At 37.2% G+C, this 13,374-nt stretch overlaps 2 protein-coding genes and 1 long non-coding RNA gene across 4 annotated transcripts in view; 1 reads left to right on the forward strand and 2 right to left on the reverse strand.

The window, feature by feature from the left end:
* LOC139943797 (uncharacterized) lies at window positions 1-3,372 on the reverse strand. 2 transcript variants are annotated; one of them, XR_011786887.1, is made up of 3 exons: window positions 3,258-3,372; window positions 2,580-2,697; window positions 1-1,703 (listed from the first exon to the last, which is right to left on the reverse strand). It is a non-coding gene; the product is annotated as an uncharacterized lncRNA (long non-coding RNA). The 2 variants fall into 2 exon arrangements; XR_011786888.1 differs by having other exon boundaries at window positions 2,530-2,697.
* LOC139943796 (ATP synthase subunit d, mitochondrial-like) lies at window positions 3,355-7,811 on the forward strand. Its single transcript, XM_071940611.1, has 5 exons — window positions 3,355-3,638; window positions 4,302-4,398; window positions 5,140-5,211; window positions 5,761-5,823; window positions 6,538-7,811. Exons 1-5 carry the CDS (start codon window positions 3,370-3,372, stop codon window positions 6,664-6,666), a joined length of 630 nt encoding a protein of 209 aa, XP_071796712.1. The 5' UTR covers window positions 3,355-3,369; the 3' UTR covers window positions 6,667-7,811.
* Window positions 7,759-13,374, reverse strand: part of LOC139943795 (uncharacterized) — a 22,816-nt gene continuing 17,200 nt past the window's right edge. Inside the window, exons 16-18 of the mRNA XM_071940609.1 lie at window positions 12,574-12,699; window positions 12,180-12,290; window positions 7,759-11,272 (exon numbers count right to left, since the gene is read on the reverse strand). Coding sequence (XP_071796710.1) covers window positions 11,249-11,272; window positions 12,180-12,290; window positions 12,574-12,699 — 261 coding nt within the window. The 3' untranslated portion in view covers window positions 7,759-11,248. The remainder of the gene's footprint in view (window positions 11,273-12,179; window positions 12,291-12,573; window positions 12,700-13,374) is intronic.

A 13,374-nucleotide genomic window follows, 5' to 3' on the forward strand; every position in this document is an offset into this window, starting at 1 on the left:
TTGAATATTTATTTATTACTGATGTTTCTTGACAACAAATGTTGAGGAAAAAATACTTCAAAACGCATGGATCTAAGACCCATAATTTGTTCATTTTAAAATGCATTACAAAATACATGACATTTTACATTTGTGTCGAAAGTTTATCACAAGAGGGCGCTACACCAATGTCAGTGACAGCCGCAATTAGCAGCTATATGCGGCTAAGGCTATAGATTTCCACATCATCATGTGTTGATGAGCAGCACGTCCTTTAAAACACACTTAGCAACAGCTGTAGCTGGTCACGACTCTGACCAGTAACCCCTTTAACCCTTAGACTTGACTCAAGTCCAAATCCTGTGAGAGTCCTTTTGTTTTCAGTCACATCGCCTAACATCTTCTTGCGCACATTTTGACGGCGGATAAAGGTACCTCTCGCACGAACTTGTATCAAGTCTAAAACAGAATGCAGCTCGAATAGATTCTGGACGCAATCGAGATGCAATGCATTCAAGGTGCATTCAGGTCATTCTGGCAGGATTTGAAGTGGCTTGGCCTTTCGATTCTCCCTGGAATGCAATCAAAAAGTTTTGAATGCTGTTGGAATGCCATAAGAATACTTGGAATGAAGTCAGAGTGCAATATAATACACTTAGAATGCCATTTGATATTTTGCTACCTCCAAAGTTTTGAGCATAAGCAAAAACACTCTGGTCGGCCTCAAGAATGGGCGCAAATATTTGAATGCACCTAGAATGCAGTAAGATGTTTTAGAATGCACTTTGAACATCCAAGAATATGCAAAGAAATTTCATTCCATTCAAGAATGGGCCCAGATATTTGAATGCACCCAGAATGCAGTCAGAAGTTTTAGAAAGCACTTTGAACATCCAGGAATACGCAAAGAAATTTCATTTTGATGGCATTCTGGCTCATTATGCCTCAAGTGTGACTAGTATAACCAAACATCAACATTGTACATTACTAAAAACAAGTTCTCAATAAACTTAAATGTATGTGGTTTACTATTTATGACCCTGGAGCTTTGGGCAATTAAACCTCTAAAAGAGTCATTTAAATAAAGGTAATAAATGATTCGGAATACATTTATCAAACCAAATGGCGTCATGTTGTGAGGCCAAGCACACAGAGGAGCGACCAAAGGAGAGTTGAACAGGGGGAGGCGAAGAAGAACGCCAACAACAGTCAACCACACAGCCGACCACTCAGCCAGACATGACATATATCTGCAGCAACTGTAGGATTGGATTGGAGCCGCACCTCTAAGAACTAACTTGCATAAATAAAAACTGCCTGCGCAATATTCTATTGTCTCTCTAGACAGACAGATGCCAGACTGGCATGACCTAAGGACATATGGAAAAGATAAACTTAAGTTATATGTTAGGCTGTGTCTGTCATTGTTTGATAAAAAGAAAGTTAATTTAGTAACCAAGTGGTCCAATCCCCCCTCCCCCCAAAAGAAAAACTAAACCAAAAGAACACCAACTGTTTTGTGTACAGCAATCATTAAGCTTTCATTTCACATATGCTCCAGCCAGCTTCCCTCAAGCATCGGAGGTTTTGACCATCACTAAATGATGTGCAGACCTTTTTAAAACCATGCTCTGGGTTGCAGTGGCCGTTAAACAAAGGACGATCTGCTTGGATAACATGGCTCGTAGGATGAGATGTCTCTGTATCCATCTCAAATAGATCCCCTAAAAGTAAAATAACAATTATTATGAAGATAAAGTGAACACTTTAACAACATTTACAACAAAATAACAAACTCGATACAGACAATGTTATGGGTAAACAGGCCCGATACTTCACGGAGGCAGTGAAGGCGATTGCCTCCATGCCAACTGGTCATTGCCTTGGTGCCCTTGAAATGCTACAGTAGAAATTTACGAGTTCAGTGTGCCCCTTACTGAGGAGAAAATGCCTTGGTGCCGTTGCCCTTTCAGAATTGAAGCATACAGGCCTGGGTAAATATGTAAATAATTCAGCTTGTTGTATATAATTATATTGACAAGTTTGTATTCAAATATAAAAATGGATATTTAGCAGTCCTGTGATAAAGACAGTCGCCAATTAATTTGCTGTGCAGTGAGCTGTGTCTATTTTGTGAGTAAGCTTTGTCTACCAGGGCAGTAGGGAGATGCCAATCTTTGCACAGTAGCCCACCACTGCACTTAAGTACATGTATGGCCTCTAGGGATGAAAATATTAGTTGATACCCCCCCCCCCAAGGAAATTCCTGCAACATCACAAATAAAATGTATTGATTTTCTTTATTAACTTAACGCTGTCAGTTTTCATTATTTGGAGGGGCAGGGGGTAACAAGTTGTTTGCTTCCAGAGTAGTTACAACTTTTAAGATAAACTTTATCTTCAGAATGCAGGCCTGGAATATCACAAAAGCCAAGAAGGCCATAGCCTTCGTTGCCCTGGTCTTGGCCTTAGTGCCCTTTCAAAAATTTCCCATAGTTTCCCATAGACCTTCCAATGGAAGTGCCCTTTTCAAAATGAAAATGGCCTTGCCTTCTCAAAGATGAAATTCCAGGCCTGAGAATGTCAGAAACTCTGCACACCTTCTGTGTGTTATCATCCATTTCATCAGCTCACAATATTGCGGCAACATGATACTCCCAAGTGAGGTCCATCTCTCCACCCGTCATAGTGGGCAACGTGCTTTACATCAGGCATCATCTAGTGAAAAGGGGAAAAGGGATATTATTTGTGGAAAAAGTTTCCCCAACATTCATGATTACAGTCACATTTCATTGCATGTTTACAAGTTACAATTTATGTTTTTAACTTATCCTCAATTTAAACATTGTATACTGTTCAAGATTGTTGAGTTTGGTCTGAAAGAAATACAAAGATTTCTATTCATGATGCCAAAAATTTCTATGGACAACCACTTAATCTGTCCATAAAATAATATTGGTGACGACCATCTGCTGTAGCAGCAATCACTCTTGCCGAAACCAGAAGTAAAACTGAATAAGATTCTGTATGGCGCCACCACTTTTTCACTAATTTGTACAAAAAAGGATATCTCATTGACTCTATTGAGGTAAATTAGATACTTTATTATTTCATATCGAATGAAAAAGTGGTGGCGCCATACGGAAACTTTTCCCTTAAGGAACACGTTGCCTTGGATCGGTCAAGTTGGTCTTTGAAATTTCATATTTCGGCAAATTCTTTCGGCTGAAAATCCTATAACGGCATCATCATTGTGCCCCCAAAAACTTGTAACTCACCATATATTTGTCGTGGTAGTTGAGTCCCTGGAACTCTGTCAAACATTGGATTTGTTGGAGAACACAAGTCACAAGGCACCCACGTCTTGACTTGTTTAATTTGTCTTTAAAAATGGCGCTACAGAAAAGAAATGGACAAAAATTACGGATGATGACTAGCGCCACCAAGCGCTCGGACACACCGCTCCCACACGACCACCATTTTGTTTGCCGGTCAAATTGTGAGATAGTTCTAAATTGCTTCTCCAAAAACTACAGAATGGCAGCAAGGAGAGCCGGCCAAAAGGCCATTGATTGGGCTGCTTTCATTGAGAGAGTTCCAGCAAACCAGAAATCTCAGTTTAATATTTTGAAATCAAAGGCGGAGACTTTAAAAACAAGGTAATAAAAACTCCACACTTTCTGTTTGAACAGTTGAGGTCGAGTTCAGAAGCCAGACCGGTCGCGTACAAAAGTCAACTCGACCTCTGTGGGACATTGTTATGTATATGGATGGGAGGTTCCGGTTAGTTCCCCTTATTCTTACAACAAGCCATATTTAGTAGTGTTTCATCAAAACAAGTGTCATTCGGCTGTGTAGGATCCCATCTAAATAAATCAAACTCAAGGAAGGAAAACAAATCCCCCAAAATGATCAAATTCAAAGTTTATTCATTATAATTGCCCCCGCCCCCCCCACCCCCAAATCGCAATTTTTTTTATGTGGATTGGGAATTTTAGAAATATCTTTTATTTATAGTGTCACTCACAAGCTAGCCTAAATCAAAGTGAAGGTCAATTAAGAAGACTCAGTTTTGCTTGGCTCATCCATTGAGGTACAAAATGTAGAAGAAGTAGAATGGCTCATCCATCCAAATAATTTACAGACCTGCATGCGCAAATTTTCATTTTTTTGACCCATCTTCACTCAGTCATCACCATCAATCAAGACAAAATGGCCATACCGCATAAAAAGCCATAATACAGATAGGATATCTTAGTTTCAACCATAATTTTTCTGATATTTGAATGAAATTAATTTGTTTGTTTATGATGAATGTGTAGGCTATCAATGACACCAGAGCAACCTGCTGCTGTGGACTGGGCAAACTACAAGAAAACTGTTCCTGTTGCCGGACTCGTGGATAAGTTCCAAAAGCAGGTCAGTTTATGACCCCTGATTCCCTTTCATTGTTAAAAACTACAAGTACATCTAGGTCCCTACAGCATTAAGCTTGGGCGATATCACGATATTATCAAATATCGCGATATTAATTTGGAAACGATTTCGATATCGGATGGATTTGGTTTTAATCGAAATATCGATATATCGCGATATATGGCGATAATCGCGATAATCGCGATATATCGCAATATCGATTAAATATTGCGATGTATTTGCTAGCTGAGACATCTTGCACCCCATAGGTTTGTAGTAAAACCAGAAGAATAGGTCATTAGAACACCTCTCTTAAGCTATGACTGTCTCTTCTACAACTTTCAGTTGGAGTTTGAAGACTGATGATGTCAAATTTCATTAATCGCGATTATATCGAATATCGCGATATATTGTCGGCGATATATCGTGAATAAAATAAATCGATATCGCCCAAGCTTAGACAGCATAACTCAAGAGTTTTTTAAAGTTGAATAATAGTGTTTTTAAACACAACTTTTAACATTGGGACAACATTGCAAATGTTGGGTTTTATAAGACATGAGGTTTCAGATTGCAACTATAGGAAAACAGTTTTTCTGCTAGTGCTAGATGCACTGTCTGATTATAGACAAAAGAAATGGATAAGTGATATTGTTTGTTTTTATTTTATTTATATCAGTTAATTTCATTATGTCCATAATTTGTTTTGACCTAGTGAGTTTGTGTCTTTGTATTTGATTTCAGTTTGAGTCGTTGAAGGTTCCTTTTCCCAAGGACACAGCATCAGCTAAGATTGCATCACAGGCTAAAGAAATGGTAAGTGTAGGCCTTTAACTTTGCTCTCGAGGTGCATTTCCCTTTGCTAAGGGGCACCTCAATCAGGAAAATGTAAATTTTTACAGGAATCTAGCACTACAGCAAAAGCACAGGGCACCATGGCAATTGTCCTGGGTGCTGTAGGTTTCCCGAGGCCTGTAAGTGATGAGACATTGTAGACGTTATTGACTGCTATCAATTTGGAGACTTTGAAATGCTAGGCTGCACAAGATTGCAATTAGTTAGTTGCTATATGAAACTGGTCATTGTTGTTATACTGTATCGGTTTTTATCTGATGCAATTTTACAAGTTACTTTTAATTTGTTTCTTGAAAGCTGAGTTTGATAGTATTCGACTCTCTGAAACCTAAACCTGAACCACAGCTGTGCACAGGACTAATTTTGTTGTGTCTGTTTTTCTTTTCTTTTGTTTTTGGTTGTACTGCACCTTAAACACCCAGCAGGGTTGATATGTGCGCATTACAAGTTCATTATTATTATATAATTATTAATCATCTTTATCTCTTTTGTGTGGTATCATTCTAACAGGATGTTATGGCAGCAGAATTCAAGATAGGATCAGACAAACGTATTGCCGGGTTTCAGTCAGAGGTACATGATACAACCTTAATCTCCTTTGCATAGGGTTAATAGTTAGCGACTTGTTCAAATACAAGGAGTCAAACTACATTGGTTTCTCTTCTTGTTTTGTTTTAAAGACACCGGACACTATTGGTAATTGTCAAAGACCAATCGTCTCACTTGGTGTATCTCAACATATGCATAAAATAACAAACCTGTGAAAATTTGAGCTCAATCGGTCATCGAAGTTGCGAGATAATAAAGCAAGAAAAAACAACCTTGTCACTCAAGGTTGTGCGCTTTCAGATGCTTGATTTTGAGACCTCAAATTCATAATCTGAGGTCTCAAAATCAAATTCATGGAAAATAACTTCTTTCTCGAAAACTACGTCACTTCAGAGGGAGCCGTTTCTCACAATGTTTTATACTATCAACAGCTCCCCATTACTCAGTACCGAGTAAGTTTTTATGCTAATAATTATTTTGAGTAGTTACCAATAGTGTCCACTGCCTTTAAATCCAACCATGTGGCAGTTATTGTGTAGTTCAGGCTTGAGATCCAACACATTTGAATCTTGTTTTGTGATTTTTTCTTGCAACAAACTCTATTTCGGCACGCTAAAACATAACCATGAGGATTATTGTATAGTTTTCTTGTAAGTGCTGTGGTACCCAGTGTGAGAGCCCTCTATAAATTCCTGTTATTATTATATGATTCTTATTAGACAATCTTTGTTTTTACAGGTTGAGAAATACAAGAGTATGATCCCATATGAGGACATGACTGTAGAAGAATACGAGGAGCTATTCCCCGAGCTGGAAGAACGCAAGAAGAAGTATCCATGGTGGCCCCACTACGCCGTCTGGGAATAAGCATCAATTAGACCACTCTCACAAACCACTTAGTAGATGCAATGGGATGATGCAAACAGTATTGTAGTTTTCATGATACTCACTTCATTATTGTACCAGATATTGTGAATTCTTCCTCATGAAAAACACATTCTCATATATTCTTTGAAAGTGTTTGTTTATATGATTTGAGGCACTGCATGGTGAGGTATCAATATATATTTGGTTTGCGGTAACACCATGTGTGTATCTACTTGCCAGGTAGAGTTTGTTTTTAGAGAACTGTCTTCTTAGAACTTGTTCTTAGACAGTTCTCTACGAACAAACTCTACCTGGCAAGTAGATACACACTTGGTGTTACCGCAAACCAAAGTGTTTGTTTGTTACCCAAGAGTGTAGTAACTCAAAATGAAACCATTTTACATTCGGTGCAAAGGAGTAGCTTACTAAACTTCATGTAATGTCTTGCGTACATTACAATTTAAAGAAGGTATAGATAATTTCCAAACCAAGTGTTCATTCCTGTTGACCAGTAATGAGTAAGTTTTGGTGATGTTTTGTGGTTATTGAAGGCTTTGAGTACTAGCCTCAACAGAAAAGTATAGACATCAATGTAACTGATCAGTCACAGCACTGTATCGCCCGATTGTAGGTTTGTCTGTATACATCTACATGTACCAAGTTACAACAGCTCTGCCAGTTCATTTCAGTCTTATCAATATCGGTTAAAATTTACTCTGATCCTGTCCCTTTTTTATTTGCTGAACTAAGTTTAGGAAACCAAACTTGTGTGAGGGTGGATCTTTTAGCTAATTCTATTCAATTTGAAGTGGAATTTATTCGTTTTTGAACTAAACCCATTTGAAGAGTGTGATTGATATTTGCATGTACAAAGATTATAGTTATCTTAATTAATTATACGTTTCATGTGATGTTAACTTGAAACATCTAAATAACAATCTTTCTGTTACAGATAGTTTGCTAAGTTTCAATCAATGTTATGTTAACTTCAACATCTAAAAAGCAATATTTCTGTTCAAGATGGCTTGCTATCAATGTAATATTATCTTGAAACATCCGATTCTGCTTAAGATAGTTTGCATTTTGTTAGAGTTTCAACTCTTCCTAGTCCAAAAAATAAAACACCAATGAAATGTTTGATTATACTGACTGTAAAAGTGGACTTGTTCTTTTTGTTCACATTAATGTGATTTTGTCTCTGTTCACCATTATCTATAAATATAACTACATACTGCATTTCATTTCATACATTTACTTAAATAAACAATGTTAAATATCAGTGTTTAAAACAGGCAGGAGGAATATGAATATACTAAAATCACCAGAGATATTAAAAAAATAACATTTGATAATAGTTAAATAAAATAAACTTATAAAAATAAATTTAATACAAATTAATTTACAACCATTTAAAACCCAGAAACACTTGACTGATTGACTGAACAATACTGACATAAGCATAATTTCTAATCAATCAAACATTTTGACTTCAATAGTTTTAAAATGCACTTGAAAACTTTACTTACAACCGTTATTCCTAGGTTTGACAAATGAATGACCAAATTAAAATGTCTGCAAATAAAAACCTACTGTCTGACCATTCAAAAGCATTCACTCTGGTTTAAAATTATATAATTATTTACTATGCCAGCCTGAAAGCTTATATAACAATGTACAATGTTTTTAAATACAGTTATGCCACCATGCTCTCAAACGGTTGGCCAACTTGCTGGAAAAAATTTCAAAAAAAAATCTTACCATGGTAAAAAAAAATCCTTTTACATAAAATTGTCGCAATAATTTGGTGCAAAATCCACATTGCTGTCCCATTCTCAGTATTATGCAATGGTGGTACACAATTGTATATGTTGACCAAATTCACCTGACATCATCAGAATAATCTTGAATGCGCCATTTGGTTGGCAATGTCACTGTACGTTATTCAGTGAAGCGTGCATTTTAGGCAATGCGGCGTTTACATGTAAACCCATTGCCCACCAAAATGGTGAGCGTGGCACAGTTGCCGTATGTGACGTGTGTGCAAGGGGTCAAAACAAACCTTACAAACAACACGAGTGACATCAACATTGTCAATAAAATTGAAATAGTTTTACAATATAGTAGCCAACTTATTTCTTGACAGTCATACTCATGTACATAATGTTCTTGATGAAGTATTGTACACTAAAGGTACAAACATGGATATAAATACATTCATATTTCAGAATCCAGCTTACTTCCATTCCATGTATCAGCTCTCCTGTTGAAAGGTTAGCAGATGCATGACTCATGAAGTCTCATATAAATGTACATATCAGGTTAGCAAGAAATTTATAGTTCAATAAAATGATCAATATATTCAGGACAATCTACCTAGACTTCAGGGGTTGATTTCACAAAGAGTACTAGTCCTAACTTGAGACTAATCCTAGGAGTTATTAAAAACGCATGGCTAGTCCTAAGTTAGGATGAGAGTTATGACGAATAACTCGTCCCAACTCGAGATAAGACCAGTCTTACCTCTTTGTGAAAACCACCCCCAGTCTTGTAGGCTACAGTAACTTAAAGACTACAATGGACTGAGAATGTTTTCCACAGAGCCTCTCTTTCTCGTTCAATACCTGTTAGACTTTTGGACTTGACAGGGTTTGCCCTTAACTTGTTCAGTGACTAGCCAGCAACACATATTTTATCAACACATATTTTATCATTGTAAAGTCAACATGTCCTTGCTGTTTGACCATCTTTTCCTTTTGCTTGACTTGCTCACAAAATGCATTCACTTTTAAACAAACCAAAGAATACTGGTTTGTTTTCCAAACATGCTCAATATATACTACATTAGTATTTTCATTAACCTCTTATTTACAACAGTCTAGTTAGAGTGATAAACTATCACTGACTCCACAATATCAGAGTTTCTAGCGTAAAAACTTTCTCATTATTTTGTTCGCTATCATACATTAAAAAAGTCTGGATCTGGCTCCTGGAATAGTCTGGTAGCCAGCTGGTCAGGTAAGTCTCTAAGACCAGAGCCAAGTTTCATAAAGCTGTTAAGCAGATCAATCTGCTTAGCAAAATTTCTTGGCCAAGCAAGAAATGGTACCCGTCGCAGCAATGGTATCTGTAAGTGTTCTAGCTGGTAACCTGGGCCCAATTCAAAAAAATCTTTGCTTTGTAAAATCAGATTACCGGCTAAGACTCCACTCAACTGTTATGCTAAGTAAACAACAGCTAAATACTAGTCATAAGCAATGTATATGGCGTGACATTTTGGCCAGTAACATGTGTAAAATAAGCGAGCTATTTTCGTGCTTAAGCAAATTTTTTGCTTTAGCAGCTCTATGAAATTGGCCCCTGTTTTTGCTAAGCAAAAGTTTTTGTGCTTACAGGCTTTATAAACTTAGGCCCAGAAATGAAGATGGTTCTATACATTGATTGCAATCACGTAGTCTCTATTGCATTGTCTTGCTTTTAAAAGCTTAGTTTTACCGTCAAGTATTTATAAACTACTTATAAATGTTAAACAATTTGACGTCAATAGAATAAGTTACACGACTTGAACTTGAAATATATACAGTAAATGTCATGCAAGAAGCATTTACAAACATACATACATTGTTACCACCTATCGCCCAATCACAAAGGTACTCACTGTACAACTTTGAGTGATTTTGCAGTATTGTTTAGTAAACATACATGTCATATCACCACCTATCACCCAATAGGTGATGTATAGTTTTTCTCACTACAATTTTGAGTGATTTTGCAGTATTTTTAGTAAGTTCATTTTCACAAAAGTTTGAAGGATACTGAGTAAAAAGTAGCACCCTGTTCAGACCGGCACCCTATAGAGTCATGCCAAATCAAATTATTGATTTAAGTACATTAAATGTTTGACAACGATTGACTGTTGCCGTCGTTCGAAGCGCCTTGGTTTTAGACATCAATCTTGTCATGAGCCAATTATCTTGTAAATATTATGTTAAGTTAGCCTGTCTGAAACCCAAAATGGATATTTGGGTTGACCTAGAGTTGCTCCTCATCTAATTAGTTCGGCGTGACTCTAGAGCGCCTGTCTGAAACAGGTGCAAAACCCTTTTCCCTAATCAAATTGGTTTACCATAAGAGATTTACACAATGTTGAAGTAAATACAAAATCTTTGAATTTATATCCATTATTTTTTCCAAGCAAAAGGTTGACACTTAAAGTTTCCTTGACTGCTCATTGCTAAGTTCTCTCCACTATTTACAATCAAGATGGACTCAAGCAACAAGTTAATTACTTAAGTAGTTTCTTGTGCCCCAACACAATCAAACTAGCCCCAAACATTTTACAAAATTCATAAACTTAAAACTTACTTCATAAAAATTGATAAAATCAACTACTGTTGAATGCATCATTTGAATCTATCATATAAACTTCAGCAGGTGGATCCACAAACATGGGACAGAAATTTCATAGAAAGTTCATCGAAGCTGCTTAATGGTAGAGGTCTGGATTCATATAATTGATGGTTGTTTATCAAATTTCAGTGTCTTTGATGTCTTATGTTTCCATGGTTACCAATGAAGCAGTACATCATGAATGGATCAGATCTTCAATCTACGGGATTAGAAGACAGAATGGTGAAGTTTACAATTGTCTCTATTAATGCATGAGGGTTTGATTTCACTAAGCACTCAAGAGATCCTTCTTCAGATTTGTTAGATTTGAAACTTTGCATGGTGGGAGTATATTCAGAGCCCAGTTTCATAGAGCTGCTAAGCACAACAATTTGCTTAGCATGAAATTTCTTCCTTGATAAAAACAGGACTACCAACCAAATTTCAATTTTTTGCATATTGTTTGTTACTGGTATTCAGCTGTTGTTTGCCTATCCTTAAAATCACGTGGAAATTTGGTTGGTAATCCTGTTTTTATCAAGGAAGAAATTTCATGCTAAGCAAATTTTTGTGCTTAGCATCTCTTTGAAATTGGGCCCTGGTGAGGTTTGCGGTAGCACCATGTGTAAATGTCTTTTGAGTAGTGATGGTTCTGGAAAGGCGATTGACAACTTAACATTTTGATCAGTATGCTCTGATCATCTTCAGGAGGATGCAAGACGATTAGAGCAAACTGATCAAAAGGTTGAGTTGTCAATCACCGGGGGCCAATTTCATAGAGCTGCTTAAGCAAAAAATTTGCTTAAGCACGAAAATAGCTTGCTTATTTTACACATGTTACTGGCCAAAATTTCATGCCATATACTTGCTTGTGACTGGTATTTAGCTGTTGTTTACTAAGCATAACAATTGAGTGGAGTCTTGGCCAGTATCTGATTTTACTAAGCAAGGAACTTTTTTGCTTAAGCAAATCTTTGTGCTTAAGCAGCTCTATGAAATTGGGCCCGGTTCTTTCCAGAACCAACACTTCTATTTCCTGTCATTCTCTGAGCGTTTTGCAACCTTAGGAAAATGTGCTATATATAAATGGTGTTTTTGGTATTATCATTCCTGAATAAGATACTTACCTGTTGTCTGTACATCTCTTTCACATCTTGTAGATCCAGCTTCAATTCCTGAACCTCTTCAGCTTTCTCTCCATACATTTGTAAAACAGCGTTGTAGCGTGTTTCTGTCTCCTAAAACAAAGCAGTAATACACCAGGATTAGCAATGGTTTTATTCGTCACTGTGTATGAATGGCTAAGGGAATTTACATCCGGCAATGTTTGAACATTGCTTTGTAAAGCAAGTGCGGAACTGTCTTTACCCAGTGTAAGAACATTCTTCGCAAAGCATCTGGCATTGATGGTGAAAAGATCATGGAGAATTTGGCTCTGGATATGCAAGTAAATCAGTCTTTGATAAACATCGAGAAGGTTTGTTACTTGATCAATGTTCTGAGAGTAAGTAAATGGTATACCACTAATTTCCTCTTGTACTCTGGTAGCAGCATGGCTTGTTCATCTAAGGTCTCATTCAGGTTGCTTAATTTCACAATCTCTTCAGCCATAGCGGCTCTTGTTCGCTCCAGTTGAGATATCTCTGCCTGTATCAAGTATAGACAATAAACAACATTTAATTTGACCCATCCATCAACTTGTGTAAACCACTGTATACTTTCCCAAAATCCTGTGAAGAAAAACCCCACATACATATTGCTTGAGAACCCACGACCTATGCCATTTTAGAGCACAGCTTACCATCTAGACCACCGAGATTGCTTGGTAGCTAGAGGCAGTTCAAATCATATAAAGAACATTGTAAACTTCCACTGCATATCTAGTCTTAGCCTGAACACCTGACGTCACACTTCGAGGCTCGTGAATAACGCCAGAGACCTGCCTCCAAACCGGCCTGTACATTCACCTTTGACCTACATTCGTTTCACATGAGATACACAGTCAAATTCTATGGCGGATGTGATAGGAGTGTACTGTTTCGGAATATGGACAGCTGATGTAAATTTGCACGTTTATCCAATGATATCAATGTATCCAATGGAATCACTGGATTTAAATAGCAGGTACCTATCTTTATCCTTGCGGATAGAGATAGGGGCCCAATCTTATCTAGTCTTTGTTCCAACATACTCCTGAAAATGCCCCACCCATCAATGACAGAGGGCGCTATCATCCCATGAACCATTATCCCACCAAGAGGCGCTAGCAATGCAATGCAACAGAATTTCCATGTACAAAAACATGTCTTCAAACAAGTGATT

This window comes from Asterias amurensis, chromosome 11, assembly GCF_032118995.1.
Source record: "Asterias amurensis chromosome 11, ASM3211899v1".
Classification (NCBI taxonomy): Eukaryota; Metazoa; Echinodermata; class Asteroidea; order Forcipulatida; family Asteriidae; genus Asterias; species Asterias amurensis.